General features: G+C 42.2%; 2 protein-coding genes across 2 annotated transcripts in view; one reads left to right on the top strand and one right to left on the bottom strand.

Moving 5' to 3' along the window:
• Window positions 1-14,430, top strand: part of LOC147879646 (receptor-like serine/threonine-protein kinase ALE2) — an 84,946-nt gene extending 70,516 nt beyond the window's left edge. The window contains exons 7-8 of the mRNA XM_087372063.1: window positions 13,175-13,322; window positions 13,414-14,430. Of these exons, the coding sequence (XP_087228189.1) occupies window positions 13,175-13,322; window positions 13,414-13,839 (574 nt within the window). The 3' untranslated portion in view covers window positions 13,840-14,430. The remainder of the gene's footprint in view (window positions 1-13,174; window positions 13,323-13,413) is intronic.
• A 2,861-nt stretch (window positions 14,431-17,291) lies between these two features.
• On the bottom strand, window positions 17,292-17,969 carry LOC147879645 (uncharacterized). Its single transcript, XM_087371420.1, has one exon. It carries the CDS (start codon window positions 17,967-17,969, stop codon window positions 17,292-17,294), a length of 678 nt encoding a protein of 225 aa, XP_087227546.1.
• Window positions 17,970-18,410: the final 441 nt, after the last annotated feature.

Here is an 18,410-nt window from a genome sequence, read left to right as displayed (position 1 = left end):
ATTGATGCAAATTTTGATGCTAGAGCGACCGATCTCTATAGAATTTTTTTTTTCCTTAAGAAAATTACTTTATTAAGTATGAATGAAAACCGCGAGAGCAAGCTCAAACGCAGGAGTACATCATGCAATGCATGAGGGGAAAAAACAGCTCAAAGTGAGCTAATAAAAAACCAAGGCGGAGGCTGAAAATGCCATCTCAACCCTGAGGGAGACTCAGAGAAGAAAGGAGATCCTCTCCAAACTCTGAAAAAAGTAAAATGTAGAATGTAGAATGTAGACAGGATGTTGGTGATGTAGAATGTAGAGGTCGACAGGATACTATGACATGAAGTTGGGGGTAATAAAACTTCATGCACCTCTTAGCTTCCTACTGCTTCCAAACTTAGTGACAGAAATCTTTATCACCGGGAAAGGAAAAATAAAACAAAAACTTTCATGCTAAGAGACCACACCACACATTCTTCCCTTTCTTCCCTTAGATGAGAATGAAGATGGTTACATCCCAAGTGATGTTGTACTCTAGCATAGGGAGAAAGAAAGGATCAATGGAGGACATAATTGTTGGAATATGAAGTCAAAGTGAGTTAAAAATGTGTGTTCTAGGTGGTGTTTTATAGTCTAGTGAGTCCTAGACGTGCCACGTGTCATATTGGGAGATATCCCATAGACATTGTGACTTTCTAGAGTCTAGTGTCATACTATATAGTGTTGTACTTGTCTATTGTCTAAGACATGAGTTAACATCAAGCTATCAATACATTGTCAGTATTTTGGTTATAGACTTGCACTTGTACTTTCTTTCCTTTCCATTTTGCCTTTCATTATGCTTTCCATATTTCCATTCCGTTCCTAGCTAGCTACCATGTCTCTTCATCTGGTATCAGAGCTAGCTTTCCTCAAGGAATGAGGAGGCCTTGAAGCCCATCTCAGACCTATGGAGAGGCTAGCTCCTTCCACTCTAGTTCCACTCTCTTCTCCTCTCCTTCCTTGAAGCACTCCCTCTTCTTCATTTGCCTCTCCACCATGAGCTCCTCTTCTCCTCTTCATCATCGACTGCTCTTTAGCCTCAGCATCAGCGTACAACAGCCCGTATCAGCCCGGACCTATGCCTCTCCATTGACCAGCAAACAAGCCGTACAGTCAGCCGTACAGCCGTACGGACTGTTGCGCCATACAAACAGGCCTGCTGTCCATACGTTTTTGCAGTACTGCCCATACAGCCAGCCTCGAAATGTGTGCCACCTTCTGCAAACAGTCCGTCTGAGATATTCTACCTGCTCTCCTGCTCACACATCTCCTGCTCACGCTGTCCACGCTGATGCTCATGCACCTCCTGCTGCCCACGCAGCTTTAGCTGTTGCTGCTGCCCACACACTTCACTTACTGCCCATGCAGCTGCTCCTGCTGCTCACACTTTTCCTGCTGCATATCTACCCCAAAAGCGCGCCACTTTCCTTCACTCCTCTTCAGCAACCTGGTCACGATTGAGTAGCTCTTGTCCAGTATACATGTGAAGCTACCTTTACCCTTGGTCTCTCTGTTCTACTTCGACAACACTGGTGCGTTACCTTGAGCTGGATGTAGACCACTCTCCATCAAAAAGTGATTTCTCCGACCTTGCTTCTCCGATTGGCGCCTGAGGTACTACACATCGATTGACTTTCGATAGCGCGTGGTACTTGAGGCCTCTACATCGATTTTTTTGGTGACTCTTCATCTTCTATTTTGAGAGTCATGCTATGACCGCTCCATGTAGCTATCCCATGGACTTCACTGACACATTTTGGAGCATCCATGCCTAGTGCTTCATCGACATCGTCATCGACTCGCAGGGATGTGCACACATGTGCAGTGGCTACTTGGAGGACATCCCTTACTCCTAAGAGATCTATTTTTATTATTCATACAGCTTGATGTATTTTGGGGTCCTCTGCCCTGGGTAGTCTCCCTAAAATGATATGTGACTGAGTGTTTGGTTGTCATTGAGTCTAAAGGTCCTCTGCCTTGGATAGTCCTCCTAAAAAGATGTATTGGTTTTTCTATTTTGGTGTATGGCTTCCTAACATGTCCTGTTATGAAGCCAAGGGGGGATCTACTATGGGAGTCATGTATTGGCATTGGTCTCCTAGACCTTTGAGTTGATCATCCATCCATGCATGATGAGTCTCTGAGCCATGCTAGATGAGCTTTCTATGTTATGCTCACTAGCCTTTGAGCCATGCTTACTTGCCTCTGAGATTGTGTGGGAGCCATGTCTAGTTCTAGATCGGCATGCACAGGTTTGATGACCGTCATTGTCATGTTCTATTATTGGTTCCATTCTAGTAGTCTCTCACCTTGCCTTCACGGGGGGGTGTTGGAATATGAAGCCAAAGTGAGTCAAAAATGTGTGTTCTAGGTGGTGTTTTATAGTCTAGTGAGTCTTAGACGTGCCACGTGTCATATTAGGAGATATCCCATAGACATTGTGACTTTCTAGAGTCTAGCATCACACTATATAGTGTTGTACTTGTCTATTGTCTAAGACATCAGTTAATATCAAGCTATCAATACATTGTGAGTATTTTGGTTATTGCCTTGCACTTGTACTTTCTTTCCTTTCCATTTTGCCTTTCATTATGCTTTCCATATTTCCATTCCGTTCCTAGCTAGCTACCATGTCTCTTCAATAATCTCACCAAGCCGATCTGTGCCAAAGAGAAGAGCGATACGTTGTTGAAAGAAGATATTGCAGCTCAATATGACATGACTTGATATATATCAAGGGGTTTGAAGGGGCTGATTGGGTTGGATGGGTAGGTTCCGAGGAAACTTTGCACCTCCTTCATAGATACCTCTACAAGTAGCTCAAAATACCCAGCAAACTATCATCAGACACAAAGGCCTATAACTTCTAACAGAGACATGATATCAAAGATTCAGGTACATGTAGAGATGCGCCTTGAAATGGTCTTCGCATTGATATAAGTTGAAAAGTTATTGACATTTTATTGGAAGGGGGTAAAAACTTTTTGAAAAATAAACAGTCACACATAAAGACTTCATAACTTTTTGATTTAACAGCTGATACAAAAGATGAATACATATTATGATGAGCATTGAAGAGAGCTTCACGCTGATATAAGTTTCGTCAAAATTGGAGCATCGAGCGGGAAGTTATGAGCAAAATATTGACAGGGGGTCAAACAATCATGAAAAACACCTACTCCTTCTACTGATGCCGATTTGGGAGAATACTTTCTCCATGCTTAGACTTTATCAACGATCCAAGTCCTATAGAGGTTGCCTAGGAAATGGATAAACCATGTATGCACAATGAGCGGCTGAATAGAAAGCATTTTTGAAGACTTTGGAAGAGAGAGAAAGAACAAAGCAATGGAAAAAGGGAAGAGACAGTGAAGAGAGGTAACCTGAAGTGACCTTTATTACCCATAGAGTGAGGCTACTCTCAAATCCAACTCAAAATATTACAAAAATAAGGGAGAAGAAGAGGTTTCATACATACAAGAGGGAGCGGGAGCTCCAAGACTACTCATAGAAAGAGAATAAACTAGAGAGATATGGACTCAAGAGTCTACATAAGAGGATATCTAGAAGAGGGAGAGAGAGAAGAGAGGGCTCATGGAAGAGGCTTGAGAAGACTAGAGCTACAGCAGCATGAGAGAGATGTTGAACAAGGGAGAAGAGGGCTCCTTTTATAGAGATTTTATTACCCTTCTTCACCCATTTACAATTGCTTCTTGTAGATTCCCTTCCCCATCAATCACATAAGCCTGTATGTCACCATCCATGTCCTTTTTGCCTACTCTTGACATGTGTCCCATCAAAAGATGCTCATGAGCCGTAAAATATTGAGAGAGTCAAGGGTCTTCCCACATGGAGCCCATAGGGACCTTCTCTTTTCCATATGTCCACATCCTCCTTATTCTGCATAGGATTTCTAGAAGGATTCCTCACGCTCTTCCACACTCCTTCGCACATGCTTGGCATGCGATCTCTTTTACATTATTGGAACACATGGACATGAGACCCACCTCTTTATACGACTCACTCTTCCTATTTTCTAAAAAACCCATAATATCGCATGCACAAATAACTCCCACCCCATACCAAGGTATTTATCATTCATACATATGGTATTTACAATGATCCATTCCACTCATCCTCTCAATCCCATACAATATCTTAGAAAATGGAAATAAGCGAGAGCCTCTAGGCTATCACTTGATACTCACACTCTTATCAAACATAGAGAAAAGCAACACTAATGCCAAATAAAGATATCAATTTTTGGCGTCATAGTATGGAACAAGATCTCCCACCACTCAAAGGTGGCATAGTCCGATTGGATCTCCTTCCGAACGTTTCTTAGTCACAAATCTTTGGCTTGCTCAAGCATATATGACCAGAAGGGTGCCTATAACGTCGCTTGTGACGTTTCTTCCATGCTCACTTGCTTAGAGCTGAAAGTTTATCACCTATGAGTACCTCATCACTTGATGAGTATGGGATGTATCTGACGAGCCTGCAAACCAGACGAATCATATAATCTCTGCATGATTTGAGCATCGATTGAACATTACGTTCTTTTGAAGCGAAGCTTGCAAGACTCTATTCGTCTCTTCACTTCTTCTGAGGCAAAGCTTATGAGATTGTGTGTACGTTTTCCTTCTTTGTGTGGGTTGTCTTCTCCAAGAAATGAGTTCTCCTACCACGTCATGTGCAAGTAGCCTCCACAAAGATGGTTTTGTCACATATGCCAGCAGATGATTCAAGCAATGCCTTGCATGAATCAATGAAGAAGAAACTCTTGGGTAGTGCGACTGTAGCATCTGCTCATTCTTGCTTGAATTTCCTTCCACCACGTTGGCTCAAAGACACAGAGACACACATAGGTGCTACAGAGGCTGAGCCGTGCACCAAAACAGGAATGCTGTTGAACTTCTCCACACTCACAATCTTAGCAAGTCCACGCACTCGACCTTCGGCAACCTCGCTCTAATACCATATGTAGGAACACAAAGTGGGTAGAGAGCTAGACAACAGCATGAGCATACACAACAAACGATAGAGAGAGAGAGAACCAACGTGAACTCTGGATAGGGAATGAACACAATGAGTCTACCATACATCTAGTGACCACTGGGTATATAGATGACCCATAGTGTCACATAACAAGAATAATTCTAGACTAGCCTACATGTCCATACCAATGACATAAAATATCCTACATTCTTTGGGCCAAAGACAACATTAATGAGAAAATGCCCCCCTACGGCTGGAATTATGATTATTGAGCACTAGAAAAGGAGATCCTCATGAGCCTTTTCCTCTAGATTGTTCTCTAACTCTATTTTGAGGACATCGTCATCAGCCTTTGGAGAAGACCTAGCAGATTGAATGGTTTCCTAACATGGGAAAGAGCAGGACTTAAAGGAAGCATATGTTGTTCTGCGTCCACTGCATTTCTATCCCATGCTGTGCATAAACAATCCTCAAAAGGCTCTTATTTCTATTTTCTCTCGGATGATGTGACCCTTTCAAATAGGGAAGTGTCCCTATGTGGGCTTTCCTTTGCAATGGTTTTATAGGGGGCATGGTTGAGATATCTGTCCCTAGGGGCCAAATAACTCTACATAGGGTTGATGTGCCACTTTTTCTGTCCTCCTCTGAATGTAGAAGTTCATCAGCATCTTTTTAACATCTCTGGAAATACGAGGTTTAACCTGAGCTAAGGAGATTGCTTCAGTGGGCTTTCTGTTTGTCTGGGTAATCTCTTTTGTACCATTTTCCATGCACCTTCAAGAGGTGTCTCAAAACTCACATGCCCACCCAAAAGCTCCAAAGGCATACTGCCTGTCTCAATCAGGAAAATTGTTACGCTCAAGTTGAGGTAACATGACCTCGGAAGGGTCGGTTGACATTTTCCTTTAAAGGATCAATGTTTGTATTATATTTGTTGGGCTTTACGTAAATGATCAGAAAGGAATTAAAGTCAAGGTCCTTGGTGAGGGTGATATGGCACTAGACTAGGTGGATCTAAGGCTAAAGGGTCTAAATGCATTAAATGTGCCAAGGGGCAAATGATTCAATGATATCCCAAGAGAGGGGTAAATGATGCATTTAGAAGGCACCTTAGAATGAAGACATGTGGCATACTAGATCCATCTAGGGAATTGGGGCTCGTTGGGATTTGGCAAGGAGGAGCTTTCACGTAATGTAATCATCTTGATAGCTTGCTACCATCGAGGTTGGCTGGGAGGATAATCTGTGTGCCTATGCCCGTGATTGGTGTGAAATATTAGGCGTAAAGAGATTTGTACGTATCATTTCGGTATCAGAGCAGCAGGTGATTGGGTCGGATCGAGGGTTCATCAGCGTGGCGATCTGTGGACGGTGAGGGAACGATTGGCGATGCGTCGGATTGTTGATCCGATTTTTCGTTAAGCCTTAGGGTGATACCACCAGGCAGCTAGTAGAGGAGCGGAGATCCTGTCTTACGGAATCTGAGAAAAAAGACTAAAAGTGACGCACACATTGGTTTACGGTGGTTACTTTCAGGACTCCGTGACATCGCGTGGAAGGACGAGCTGTCGTAATCTTGTGGATTTTGCAAGTCGTGGATTCGGTAGCTATCAGACTAGACACAAAGTCTATTAAATGGCGTCATGATTAGTTGGCAGAGATTTGGTTAACAACAAAGGCTGAAGCGTAACATTGCTGATATTTGCGATTTGGGTCCTCGTCGTATCTACAGTGCAAAGGCCTTGCATTAGTTCGAGGGTCGCCTCGTATTATTTATGCACTCCGATCGAAGGGCATCGATCTGCATATGCGCTGAAGTGTCACGAAGTAACATTGGTTGTGAGAGGTTGTCAGTCAATTACTCTGTAAAGCTCGGGCATTACAAGAGTATAAAGGACTTATTAGTTGTGGGCTCGACTATGGGACCTGGTAGCCCACAGAGCTAGGCCTTCATTGGTGGCACTTAGTTGCTCGACACGAGTTAAGACTGTGCTTGGTTGTGAGCTCGTGGGAAGGGGTAGACAGTACAGCATGTTCGTGGTCACAAGGCAGATCATAAATGCGTGTTGGAACAACCTTACAGGGATAAGTTATTTTCTTCGTGCAGCAAAAATATGATCAGGGAGCTTTATATGCCTTCTAAGTTTTGTTGGAGTATGTGCTTGTTTATTTGCCTTTGTGTTTGAATTATTTCAGATTGCAGGAGTTTCCCTAGTCTAGGAAAAAGTGGGTTTTGGTTGCAGTGTGGTCTCTGATGTCTGGTTAGCTGTAAATTTGGAAGTTGGACTTTCGATTTGTAAATACAGTTTCAAGCCGTGTTTTATTATTTATTATTAAAAAAAAAAAAAAACCCATCGACCTAAATGGAGGTAGAAGAAGAAGCTTCTAGGGTGGATCCCGTAGAGTCGGGAGTCCGGCCGACCCCGCAGGTGTCGTGCCCAGCAGGCCATACAGTGTCTGGTAGAATTGCCTTATTGGAGGATGCCTTGCAATAGATTTTAGCGCAACTGTTACAAGCAAATGTAGGGCAATCCGAGCTCAGGAAAATGGTACATAGTATGTCTACCATACCATCTCGTGAAGAGAAAGATAAAGATCCAATGGAACTTGAATCCAGTGTTCATGCGGTCGAGCCTGGGAGGGCTAAGGTACCTAATATTGCCAATTATAGGCCAGAAAAGTATTCTAGTCGGATGTCTGACCGTAGTTCCGATATCATAGAGACCTAGTTACACAAATGGGACGAGGCCTTCGCCATTTGTAAAATCAGGAATGATATGAAGAAAATCCGCGAGGCCACCCATATGTTTAATGAGGCAGTAGATAGGTGGTGGATAAAACAACAGAAAGATGGATTGGCATCCACTACTTGGGAAGGGTTTAAAAAAGAATTTCGAAAACACTTCTTACCTTCTGACGAAGCATCCCGAGCTGATCAGTATCGAAATCTTCGTCAGAGAAATTTATCAGTGGCAGAATACACTGATAAGTTTAGAGAAAGTATAATGAAAGTTTATGAACCTCTACCTCAGTCAATCCAACTAAAAGATTTTATCTTTGGATTGAATGATCGGATCAAGATGGAAGTTCGGGCTAAGTATGCGAACACGCTTGATGAAGCAATTGCCATAGCCCTGAACTATGAGGATGCAAAAGGGGACAGACCAAGTGGGTTTGTGCAGGTTGGGACTCGGTATGAGTACCCGAAGAAGACTGGGTTTAAGAAGAAGTGGATTAGCAAAGGGAGTGCCTCACAACCTAGTGGTCAAGCCAAGCAGGCGAAACTAGTTGAGACTCCTAAATCAAGTACAACCATTGGAATGAAAAGAAAAGTAACACCAATGGCAGCCCGGGCTTGGTCGAAGTCTTCTTTGAACCCAGAGCAACGAGAAAAAGCGAGGAGAGAAGGCTTGTGTTTTGGATGCCTTCAGCCTCATCAGTGGAAATATTGTCCACGAAACAAAGATTGTCGAATGGCTGAGATGGTGATCTCAGAATGCGACGTGGAAATGGAGGGAAGTCCCAGAGTAGAACATATGCATATTCAGCTAGCGGGATCTTCTCAAAGGTCAGTACCTGCTTTGTTATGTGTATCTGTTGCTAAGCTAGTAACTAGTGCACCTGATAATGTTCTGTCAAAGCCCACAGCAACGGGGTATACAGTATTTAATAATACGGAGTTAATTAAGATGAAAGGGCAAGTAGCTAATCATGATGTCATGGTGTTGTTTGACTCAACGTCAACGCACAATGTAATTAACTCCAAACTTGTAAAGTGGCTAAAACTAAAGAGTGGCCCATCTGACTATGCATATACAGTCAGAATGGCAAATGAAAGTTCAACTGAAGTATGGGACCAAAGGGTTACCCAGTTGGAGCTTCGAATTCAGGACTATGCTAAGAAGCTTGATTTTGAAATGACAAAGCTTGCTCATGCAGACATAGCCCTGGGTAAGGCTTGGCATTCTAGGAAGAATCCAGCCATAGATTGGAAAAAGCACATTTATCAATTCAAGATGAATGATGTGCTATATGTCTTACGAGGTGAAAAAGATATACCTCAAGGACCGTTGGTTTCCGTAATGGAAATTCGAAAAGCTCAAGAAGAGTTTTTGTTTCTTTGTATAGCATCAAAATGAAGAGATGGCCAAGCTGGCTAATCAAATAGCAGAGGAGTTCTCAGATTGTTTTAGGGATGAGTTACCTTATGGGTTACCTCCAAAGCGGAATGTTCAGCATAAGATTGAACTAATCCCGGGGGCAGAACCTATAAATAGACCTCCCTATAGGTTGAATTTTACCGAAGAAGCAGAGGTACGAAGACAACTGGAAGAATACCTCAAGTTGGGGCAGATTCAACCAAGTTTCTCACCTTTTGCTTCGCCAGTGATATTAAAGAAGAAGAAAGATGATACTTTTCGCCTTTGTATAGATTACAGAGCATTGAATAATATCACTATTAAGCACAGGTATCCGATGGCTCGGATCAATGATTTGCTAGATGTGCTACATGGGGCTGTAATTTTCAGTAAGATAGATCTTAAATGTGGCTACCATCAGATCCGTATTAGAGCCAAGGATGTGCATAAAAACGCTTTTAGAAGCAGGTTTGGACATTATGAGATTTTGGTAATGCCCTTTGGACTTACTAATGCTCCAGCTACATTCGTCATGCTTATGAATGATTTACTACGTCTGTATATCGGAAAGCAGTACTTTGAGAAAAGCCAGTCTTTATGTAAATAAAAAGAAAACTATACTGTGTATGGTAAGACTTGAATATTTAGGATTCATAATTACTCCTGAGGGGGTAGAAATGGATCCAAAGAAAGTGGTTGCGATACTAACTTGGCCAACCCCTCAGAGTTTGACCACTTTGCGATCATTCTTGGGATTTGTCCAATTTTATCGAAGCCATATCAAAGGATATTTCGAAATAGTATCGCCATTGACTGATCTGACCTCAGATAAAGTACCTTTTATATGGGGACAGAATCAACAGGAAAGTTTTAACACCATAAAACAAGCTGTGGTCTCAGGACCGGTGTTAAAAATAGTTGATTCCCAGAAACCGTTTTTCCTTGAAACCGATGCAAGTGGCATTACGGTGGGAGCAGTTCTCCTCCAAGAGGGAAGGCTAGTAGCCTTTGAAAGCAAGAAGCTTTCTTCCTCTCAACGAAATTGGCCAACTCATGAATTAGAGTTGTATGATGTTGTCCATGCTGTGAAAACATGGAGACATTATTTGTATGGGTCAGAGTTTTATGTTGATGTTGATCATGATACTCTGAAACATTTTTGTAAACAACCTGACTTGAGAGGCCGCCAAGCTAGGTGGGCAGAACTCATGTAGGAGTTCAACTTGACGATTCGGTACCGAAGAGGGAAGGATAATAAAGTTGCTGATGCGTTGTCACGCATTATGCATAATATGAGTTTCACGATATTAGAGAGTGCTCTAATGACCGAGATTAGAGAAACTTAAAAGGTGGGCGAGTTCGCCCAGAGCCTTTGGCCTAAGTCTCATGTGTTCAAACCCGGGGAAAAGGATGACCTGGCATCCAGAAAAGGCCAAACTTATGCAAGAGATACCATAAGAGATGGTATGCTGAAAAGAAATGGCAAGGTAGTAGTACCTAATCAGAATGATCTCAGGCAGAGAGTCATTCAACAATGCCATGATTTAGCCCATGTGCGGGACATCCAGGAGTTGACAAGACATATGATCTCGTAAGACGAGATTTCTTTTGGCCAAAGATGAAAAAGCATATTCATGAAATATGTGACACGTTGTTTTTCGTGTCAGGTAAGTAAGGCAGAGCAGGTGAAGCCACCCGGACTTTTACAGCCCTTGGAAATACCACTAGGTAGGTGGGAGAGCATTTCCATGGACTTTATTGTAGGTCTGCCTACGATACAAGGTGGATATGATTCTATCCTTGTGGTAGTTGATCGTCTTACCAAGATGGCTCACTTCATTCTAGCTAGAGAGTTTGTTAGTGCCCTGCAAGTGGCGGATTTGTTTATTAAACATATATTTCGTTTGCATGGATTACCCAATCCATAGTGTTAGATAGGGATGTCAAATTTACCAGTCATTTTTGGACTGCAGTGTTTGAGACACTAAGGACTGAGTTGGGAATAAGTAGTGGGGATCATCCAGAAACGAATGGTCAGACGGAAAGAATCAACCAAATTTTAGAGGAGATGCTTAGAGCATATGTGTCATTTAGGCAACATACATGAAACAAGTGGTTGCCATTGTTAGAATTTTCCTACAATGATAGAAAACATTCCTCTACAGGGTTCAGTCCGTTTGAGCTGAACTATGGTTATAGACTAGCGAATCCAACTACAGTTGGAGTACCTCAGAAAGTGCCTAGTGCCGCGAACTTTGTGGTTTAGATGCGGGAGATGCTAGCACTTGCGAGAGCTAACATCCGCCAAGCTATGGATAGAGCTAAGGCGTATGCAGATGAAAACAGATCCGTTAAGAATTTAAGGAGAAAAGTTTTTCTCAGAGTTCCTTCACAGTCTAAGTCTTTGATTGCCGGAGAGTGTGCTAAATTATCACCTCGATATTGTGGGCCATGGTTAATTCTAAAAAGAATAGGCAAGGTAGCCTATAAATTAGAATTGCCATAGGGTTGTAAGGTGCACCCAGTGTTTCATGTTTCTCGTTTAAAGAAATTTTTGCATACAGGTGACTCACTAATCGAGGGTGTTGTTTTGTTTTAGGAGATAGAGGATAATGTAAGACGCAAACCAACAGGAATCCTGGACCGAGAAACAATGCAAGTACGCAATCAGAAGATACCCACGGTGTTGGTTGCATGGCATGGTTTACGTCTATCAGAAGCTACCTGGGAATCCGTATACTAGTTACGGAGAGTGTTCCCAGACTTTATCATCGAGGATGTTGATGCCTGAAGAGGGAAGGAATGTTACGCTCAAGTTGAGGTAACATGACGTCGGAAGGGTCGGTCGACATTTTCCTTTAAAGGATCAATGTTTGTATTATATTTGTTGGGCTTTACGTAAATGATAAAAAAGGAATTAAAGTCAAGCTCCTTGGTGAGGGTGATATGGCACTAGACTAGGTGGATCTAAGGCTAAAGGGTCTAAATGCATTAAATGTGCCAAGGGGCAAATGATTCAATGATATCCCAAGAGAGGGGTAAATGATGCATTTAGGAGGCACCTTAGAATGAAGACATGTGGCATACTAGATCCATCTAGGGAATTGGGGCTCGTTGGGATTTGGCGAGCAGGAGCTTTCACGTAATGTAATCATCTTGATAGCTTGCTACCATCGAGGTTGGCTGGGAGGATAATCTGTGTGCCTATGCCCGTGATTGGTGTGAAATATTAGGCGTAAAGAGATTTGTACGTATCAAAAATGGGATAGGGCAAAGACATGTTAAATCCTTTTTGAATGCCATTCCATTCTCTTTCCAAGATGTTACCACCCCATACTTCCACTTCTTGTTGGGGGGAGAGAGAGAGATGGAGAGATCACTGTTCAGAGAGTTACAGTCTGAAAGAAGTAAGGGAATCATCTCCTTTCATTCCGAGAGTGGACCTTGTGTATGAATTCGTTACTCAAAGTAAAAATAGAAAAGTCACAGTTCAAGATTGATGCGGAGCCACCTTTGCGCCTCTGATTTTGTTGCTCACCAAATGTTTGAGAGGATCTAGAAATGTGTTTCCTCTATGCATAGAACTCCGAAAATTTTACCGGAGGGGTAGGTATGACCTATTTCTCCTGCAGGAATAGACAGATCCCTGCCATTCATATCTTGAATTTTTACAACCTGATGGTTGGATATCAGGCATGATGTATCACCCCATGGGATCCTATGTGATCTTCATGTCTCGTGCTTTTAAGTGATGCAATTCAGTATCTGAAAGGGCCGTTTATTATTGGGTAGCTCTGAACAGGTACACAATTATTTGATGGGATACTAATACATTTATGGCATTTTTGGTATGGTTAGATATGTTTTATGGGTCCATTTATTAGTTAGACAAGCAGAGTCAAAACCTAAGTTCAAGGTAAACTATGGTGCTTTAATTTGTAGATTATGACATGTTGCAGAAAAGTTTGGGGTGAAGCCTGATGTCTTGGCTAACTAAATTTTGATTATAGGTATGTCGCACCTGAATATGCGATGACAGGTCACTTGTTAGTAAAGAGTGATGTATATAGCTATGGAGTTGTGCTACTTGAGCTTCTGTCTGGAAGGAAACCTGTAGATATGTCTCAGCCCCCAGGACAAGAGAACCTTGTCACATGGGTAAGTTGGTATTCTCTAGAATGATTGTGATGTTTTTGGCCAGAAGAGTAACTTATTGTAGAGTCATAGTTCCTGTTTTGCATCTTTTCAGGCAAGGCCAATTTTAAGGGAGAAGGAAAGACTTGGGGAGCTTGCAGATCGTAGACTACTTGGCAAATATCCAAGGGAGGACTTTGCTCAGGTAGCAGCTATAGCAGCTGCATGTGTAGCGCCTGAGGTGGATCAAAGACCATCAATGGGAGAGGTGGTCCAATCTTTGATAATGGTGCAACAGTCCTCGGAATACTCAAATAGTGCAGAAAAAAATGCTTCAACCAACATAGTAATGCATTCAAGCATTTCGGATAGATCCTTTGCCACCAGTTCCCAGAATGCTCGGCAAGCTCCAGCCATATTTGTGTCAGATGGATCATCTTCAGTGTTCTCTTCTGGACCTTTCTCTGGCGTTAGTGGACTTGACCATGGCACTCTTTCAAGAACTGCTGTGTTCTCAGAAGACCTTCAAGAGGGAAGGTGAAAAGGGCACGTTCTCTCATACGTTTAAATTGATGGTGAATGAGTTCCATGGATTCTTCACATCCTTCACCTGACAACATGTACTCGCAACTGGTATGATGTTCATCAAGCTCTAGTTTTGTATGGTCATATGTTTACTCATCAAATTCTTAGATGCTCAGCTGTAGATGGCATGTTTAATGCTTTTGTATCTTGTATTTTTCAAGATTCTACTTCTAAAAGGGCACGTTCTATTTACTTCGAGATGTGGATGCATTGATCACAACCACCTGGTTCACCAAGTAATTTGTAAATTCATTCTCTTTAGCTGGATCTTTAAGAGAGGCGCACACAATTGTTGTATATATAGCTTGTTTTACAGTGGGAGGATTCAGTGATGACCTTCACATCAGTTTGCTTCCATCCAAATAAAAGGATAATTCCATATTCTCTCAACCTGAATCGTGTTACACGTGGCTTCCTACATTGAAGGTGTAAGCCTCTGATAATGTATTTTGTGGGCAATGGATTCTTGGTCACTTTTACCAATAGCATTCTAAGACTACTTTGATTAAAATTTTCAGCATGCTTGTGGCAGAAAGGCTGCTGCAAACTGTTCAAATCCATTATTTGATCGAGAAGTCTTCATTACGTTGTCAGGAGCCTCCTAGTGAACATGGAAGGTCTTTTAAAAACGGTCAATTTGATAATTGGGTGATATTCTTAAAACGGTCAATTTGATAATTGGATGATATTATTTTTCAGAAATTACTAGTGTGATAAATTTATTATTACTATATTTTATACAAAAAATTCCCTTTGTAAAGCTCTCTTCTGAAGCTAGTGTTTCTTTCTTAGCGGATGTATCATAGGGTCTCTAAACAAAGGACGACATGGGTTGAGTACAGCATTTTACCTCTCTCTCTCTTTCTCTCTCTCTCTCTCTCTCTCTCTGCCTTAAAAGGCACAAAGATGTGGATAGCATAAGATCTTACCCCTGGACAACTTAAAATGAAGGCTAATGAACTTCAAAAAGTACCGGAAGCTCAAAGAACGGCAGGTAGGCAGCATATGGTGAAGGCATTGCTCGTATTCGAGACTTCAAATGGGCTAGGACACCAAGGTAGTTTTGGAGATACTCAGTCTATAACTGTCATGGCATAAGAAGCGGGCTTTCCTCATACACAGGATGGATGAGGTGATCGGATCCTTTCGCGGAGGAGATCCTACTACGGGATGGGGGCTCTTGTTGGAGGGAAAGTCGCCCATTGCCATCACAGATCCAGCAGTCTGGCATACATATGCATGCTCTCTCTATGATGTCCCGGGTCAGGCACCACGTCATATTTCCTCTATGCCCATACCAACTACGTGTCACTTGTTTACTACACAGGAATGAACGGGCTTCCCTTCTCTGGCTTCATAACCGGATGTCACCAGATCGTGATGAGGGACTATACTGAGCACTTTGCACATGGACAAAAGGTCTTGACCCTGGTCCTAGCACAACTATTCAACCCCATGTCTTCCCACCTATCTGGAGTACCACCACCATAGTACCGATACACAAGGCAAGTGATCCCATGGACACAGGGAATTACCACACTCTTATGATTGGCCACACCTTGGCTATGATATATGGGTCGGTACTAGAGAGGGAGATCGGCAGCCACACAGAGGGTCATGGTAATGGGCTCTTGGGCAGGTAGGTTTTTGGAGGCAACGCTCCACGGTGGACCATATTTTTACTTGAGGGCTATCATTGAGGGGGCGAAGTTGAGGCATCATAAAGTCTACACATGCTTCGTAGACTTTTGTAAGGCATTTGATACTGTCCCACGCTCTTGCCTGATTAGGAGGCTACAGGAGTTGCAGTAGTTTCCCGTTGAAAAAAGAAAAGAGGGAAGATAGAGAAAGCGGAAAAAAAGGTTCAAAGAAAAGCTCAGAAGACTACTAGTTCTTTTCAAAAGATTCAATGCCCATTCACATGAAGTATTTCTCTTCACAAAACTCTAGATGCAAGATACATTAAGGGAGATCCTCCTCATCTATCAGAGTTATTCCTTCCCATTCTTCTTCTTTTACTCATAGAAGCAACGACTAGTAATTTCCATGAACCTCACTAAACAATACCTCAATCTGGAAACCATAAATAAGAACTCCGAGTACCTCTGAGTCAAACTCCAAGGATAGAATCATACTCAACTTCAAAAAAGTACTTATGAAACACAAACTGGAACCAGGACAAGTAGGATCAGAAATAGTGTGAGCTCCAAGTAATGAGCTGATGCACCGGGCTCCAGAGCATGTATCCAGGAACAACAAGACTCAAAGTATTTTCTCACAAACTAATTGAAAATGGATTACACAAACTCAACGAGAACCCAAAAACTACACAGCCCGAGACAAGTGGACTTAGGACATGAACTTCCCTTAACAACTCAGAGAAACAAACAGCCTCAAAATCCTTTGAACCTATAGCCCACATGAAGGCTATCTTTGTGACTCTTCAAGATATCAACCCACAAGTTGACCACGGTTAGAAGTCTTATCATATCTTTCCCAAGATCATCATCGAGCACTAGAAATGATGCAGCCCGCCATCTCTGGAAATTCTATCAGTTGAGGTCTTTGCAGCAACACCCGGCACCCACCTATGGTCAAAGGCCTCACTATCTCCAGCTTTGAAGCAACTGAGTGCTCACACCACAACTAGCCAACCCGTGCACACATTGCAGCACCCCTTGCCCTTCTTTGCCTTAACAAGGTGACCACAGTCTTACGGTTTCCCTCCTACTCACACATTCTCCGTCCAAGGTCCTCCAGCCAAGGTTGATTTTCCACTGTCGTTCAGCTCCCAGCCGCCACCTTGCCATCCAAAAGCTCCCCTTCTTCCTCATGTAGCCACATTCGCATGCATGCCTTTTTGACAAGAGCCACGCCATTCTTAATTTGCAACCTCATGTTTGCCTTTTTACCACTCTCAAAGCTTTCCCACAAAACTTAGACCAAGGCTTTTGATGCACCACACTTAGACTTTGTGCACACTAATGCATGCCACAAGCACTTAGTATCTAATTGCCCACCGACTATCCATATATGATGAAATAATCCCGACACACTGGCTACAAGGCATCCATGATAAAAAATGCTCATGCTCTCATACACATATGACTCGGGACAACCATGAAAAGCACATGTAATCCCATAATAAAACTCCGTCGCACACTGAATATCATGCTTTGGATTACCCTAGTGCAATCGCACTATACATCATCATTTCCCTTAAGTCCCTGTAAAAGCATTTACAATCTCAAAAAAATATTTACATCAGTATAAGTCTCTTGATGAGAGTGCCCATAGACTCAAAACTACCACCCACAGCTATGTGCCTACCCTCCAGTATAAACCATGCTTAAAAACTTATTCAGATTTTAGCCTATCATATTTTGCCCACCCATAGGCTATAGATATTCATGTCTTACCGCTCGGGAACATTTGCTTCAGCTCATTTGAAACATCTTCATCAACCAGACTCTCAGCTTGTTCTTCATCTTCATAGCAGGTCCACATGCACTCACTTGCATAATTCTTACCAAGTATATCTTCAATCTCAATCCATTTTACTCTGTTCTTGTGTATACCACCATCAAGATTCTCCAACTGATATGATCCATTTGAAAACTTCTCCCTCACTTTGAACGGGCCTTCCCACTTGGTCAGAAATCTTGTCTTGAAAGTATGATCCAACTTACTATCATATCTAAGAACTAGATCTCCAATCTTGATTCTTTTATCCCTGTATTTCCTATTTACCATCTCTTGATTTCTTTCCTGAGACAAGACATTATGCTCCACTGCTTTGATTATGTCCAACTGAGCTTCTTGCATATCCAACAACCTATTTTCATACATTTCATTGGGTTTGTCATCTAACTTCATGAGTGTTTGAAGGGTTGGAATCTCCACTTCCAATGGCAATAAAGCTTCCTTTTCGTAGATCAAATGATAAGGAGAAAACTTAGTTCCTTCCTTCACAGCAATGCGGTATGCCCATAAAGCCCATGATACTGCTAAGTCCCAACTCTTCTCAAAGACTCTCATAATCTTCCCCATTATCCCTGTAAGCTCACCATTAAAATAATCATCCATGGCATTGCATTATGGATAGTGTGGAGTGGCATACCTGTGCTTAATTTTTAGCTTATCACACAGAAGATCCACTAATTCTCTCCTAAATCCCGGTCCTCTATCTGAAACTATTTCTAGAGGTACACTAAGACGACATTAAATTTCCTCATAAATAAACCTACACACCGTCTTTGCATTTACAGCCTTCAAAGCCTTTGCCTCTCCCCATCTAGATAGATAATCTATTGCTGTCAATAGGTAACAATTCCCTCTTGCTATCATAGGCATGGGTCCTATCGCATCCACACCCCACTTTTCAAAAATATTGAAAGAAATTACAACATTCCTTAATTTTGAATAAAGAACTTTCTTCCCCATTTGCTGACATTGGTGACAAGATCTATACTAGTGTCTCACATCCCGTTGGAGAGATGGCCATATGTAGCCTTCAGTTAGACTCTT

This window comes from Dipteris shenzhenensis, chromosome 33, assembly GCF_047967505.1.
Source record: "Dipteris shenzhenensis isolate YYH24624 ecotype China chromosome 33, Dip_SZ_1.0, whole genome shotgun sequence".
Taxonomy (NCBI): Eukaryota; Viridiplantae; Streptophyta; class Polypodiopsida; order Gleicheniales; family Dipteridaceae; genus Dipteris; species Dipteris shenzhenensis.
The sequence above is the reverse complement of the archived record's forward strand: the minus strand, read 5'-3'. Positions and strand labels throughout refer to the sequence as shown.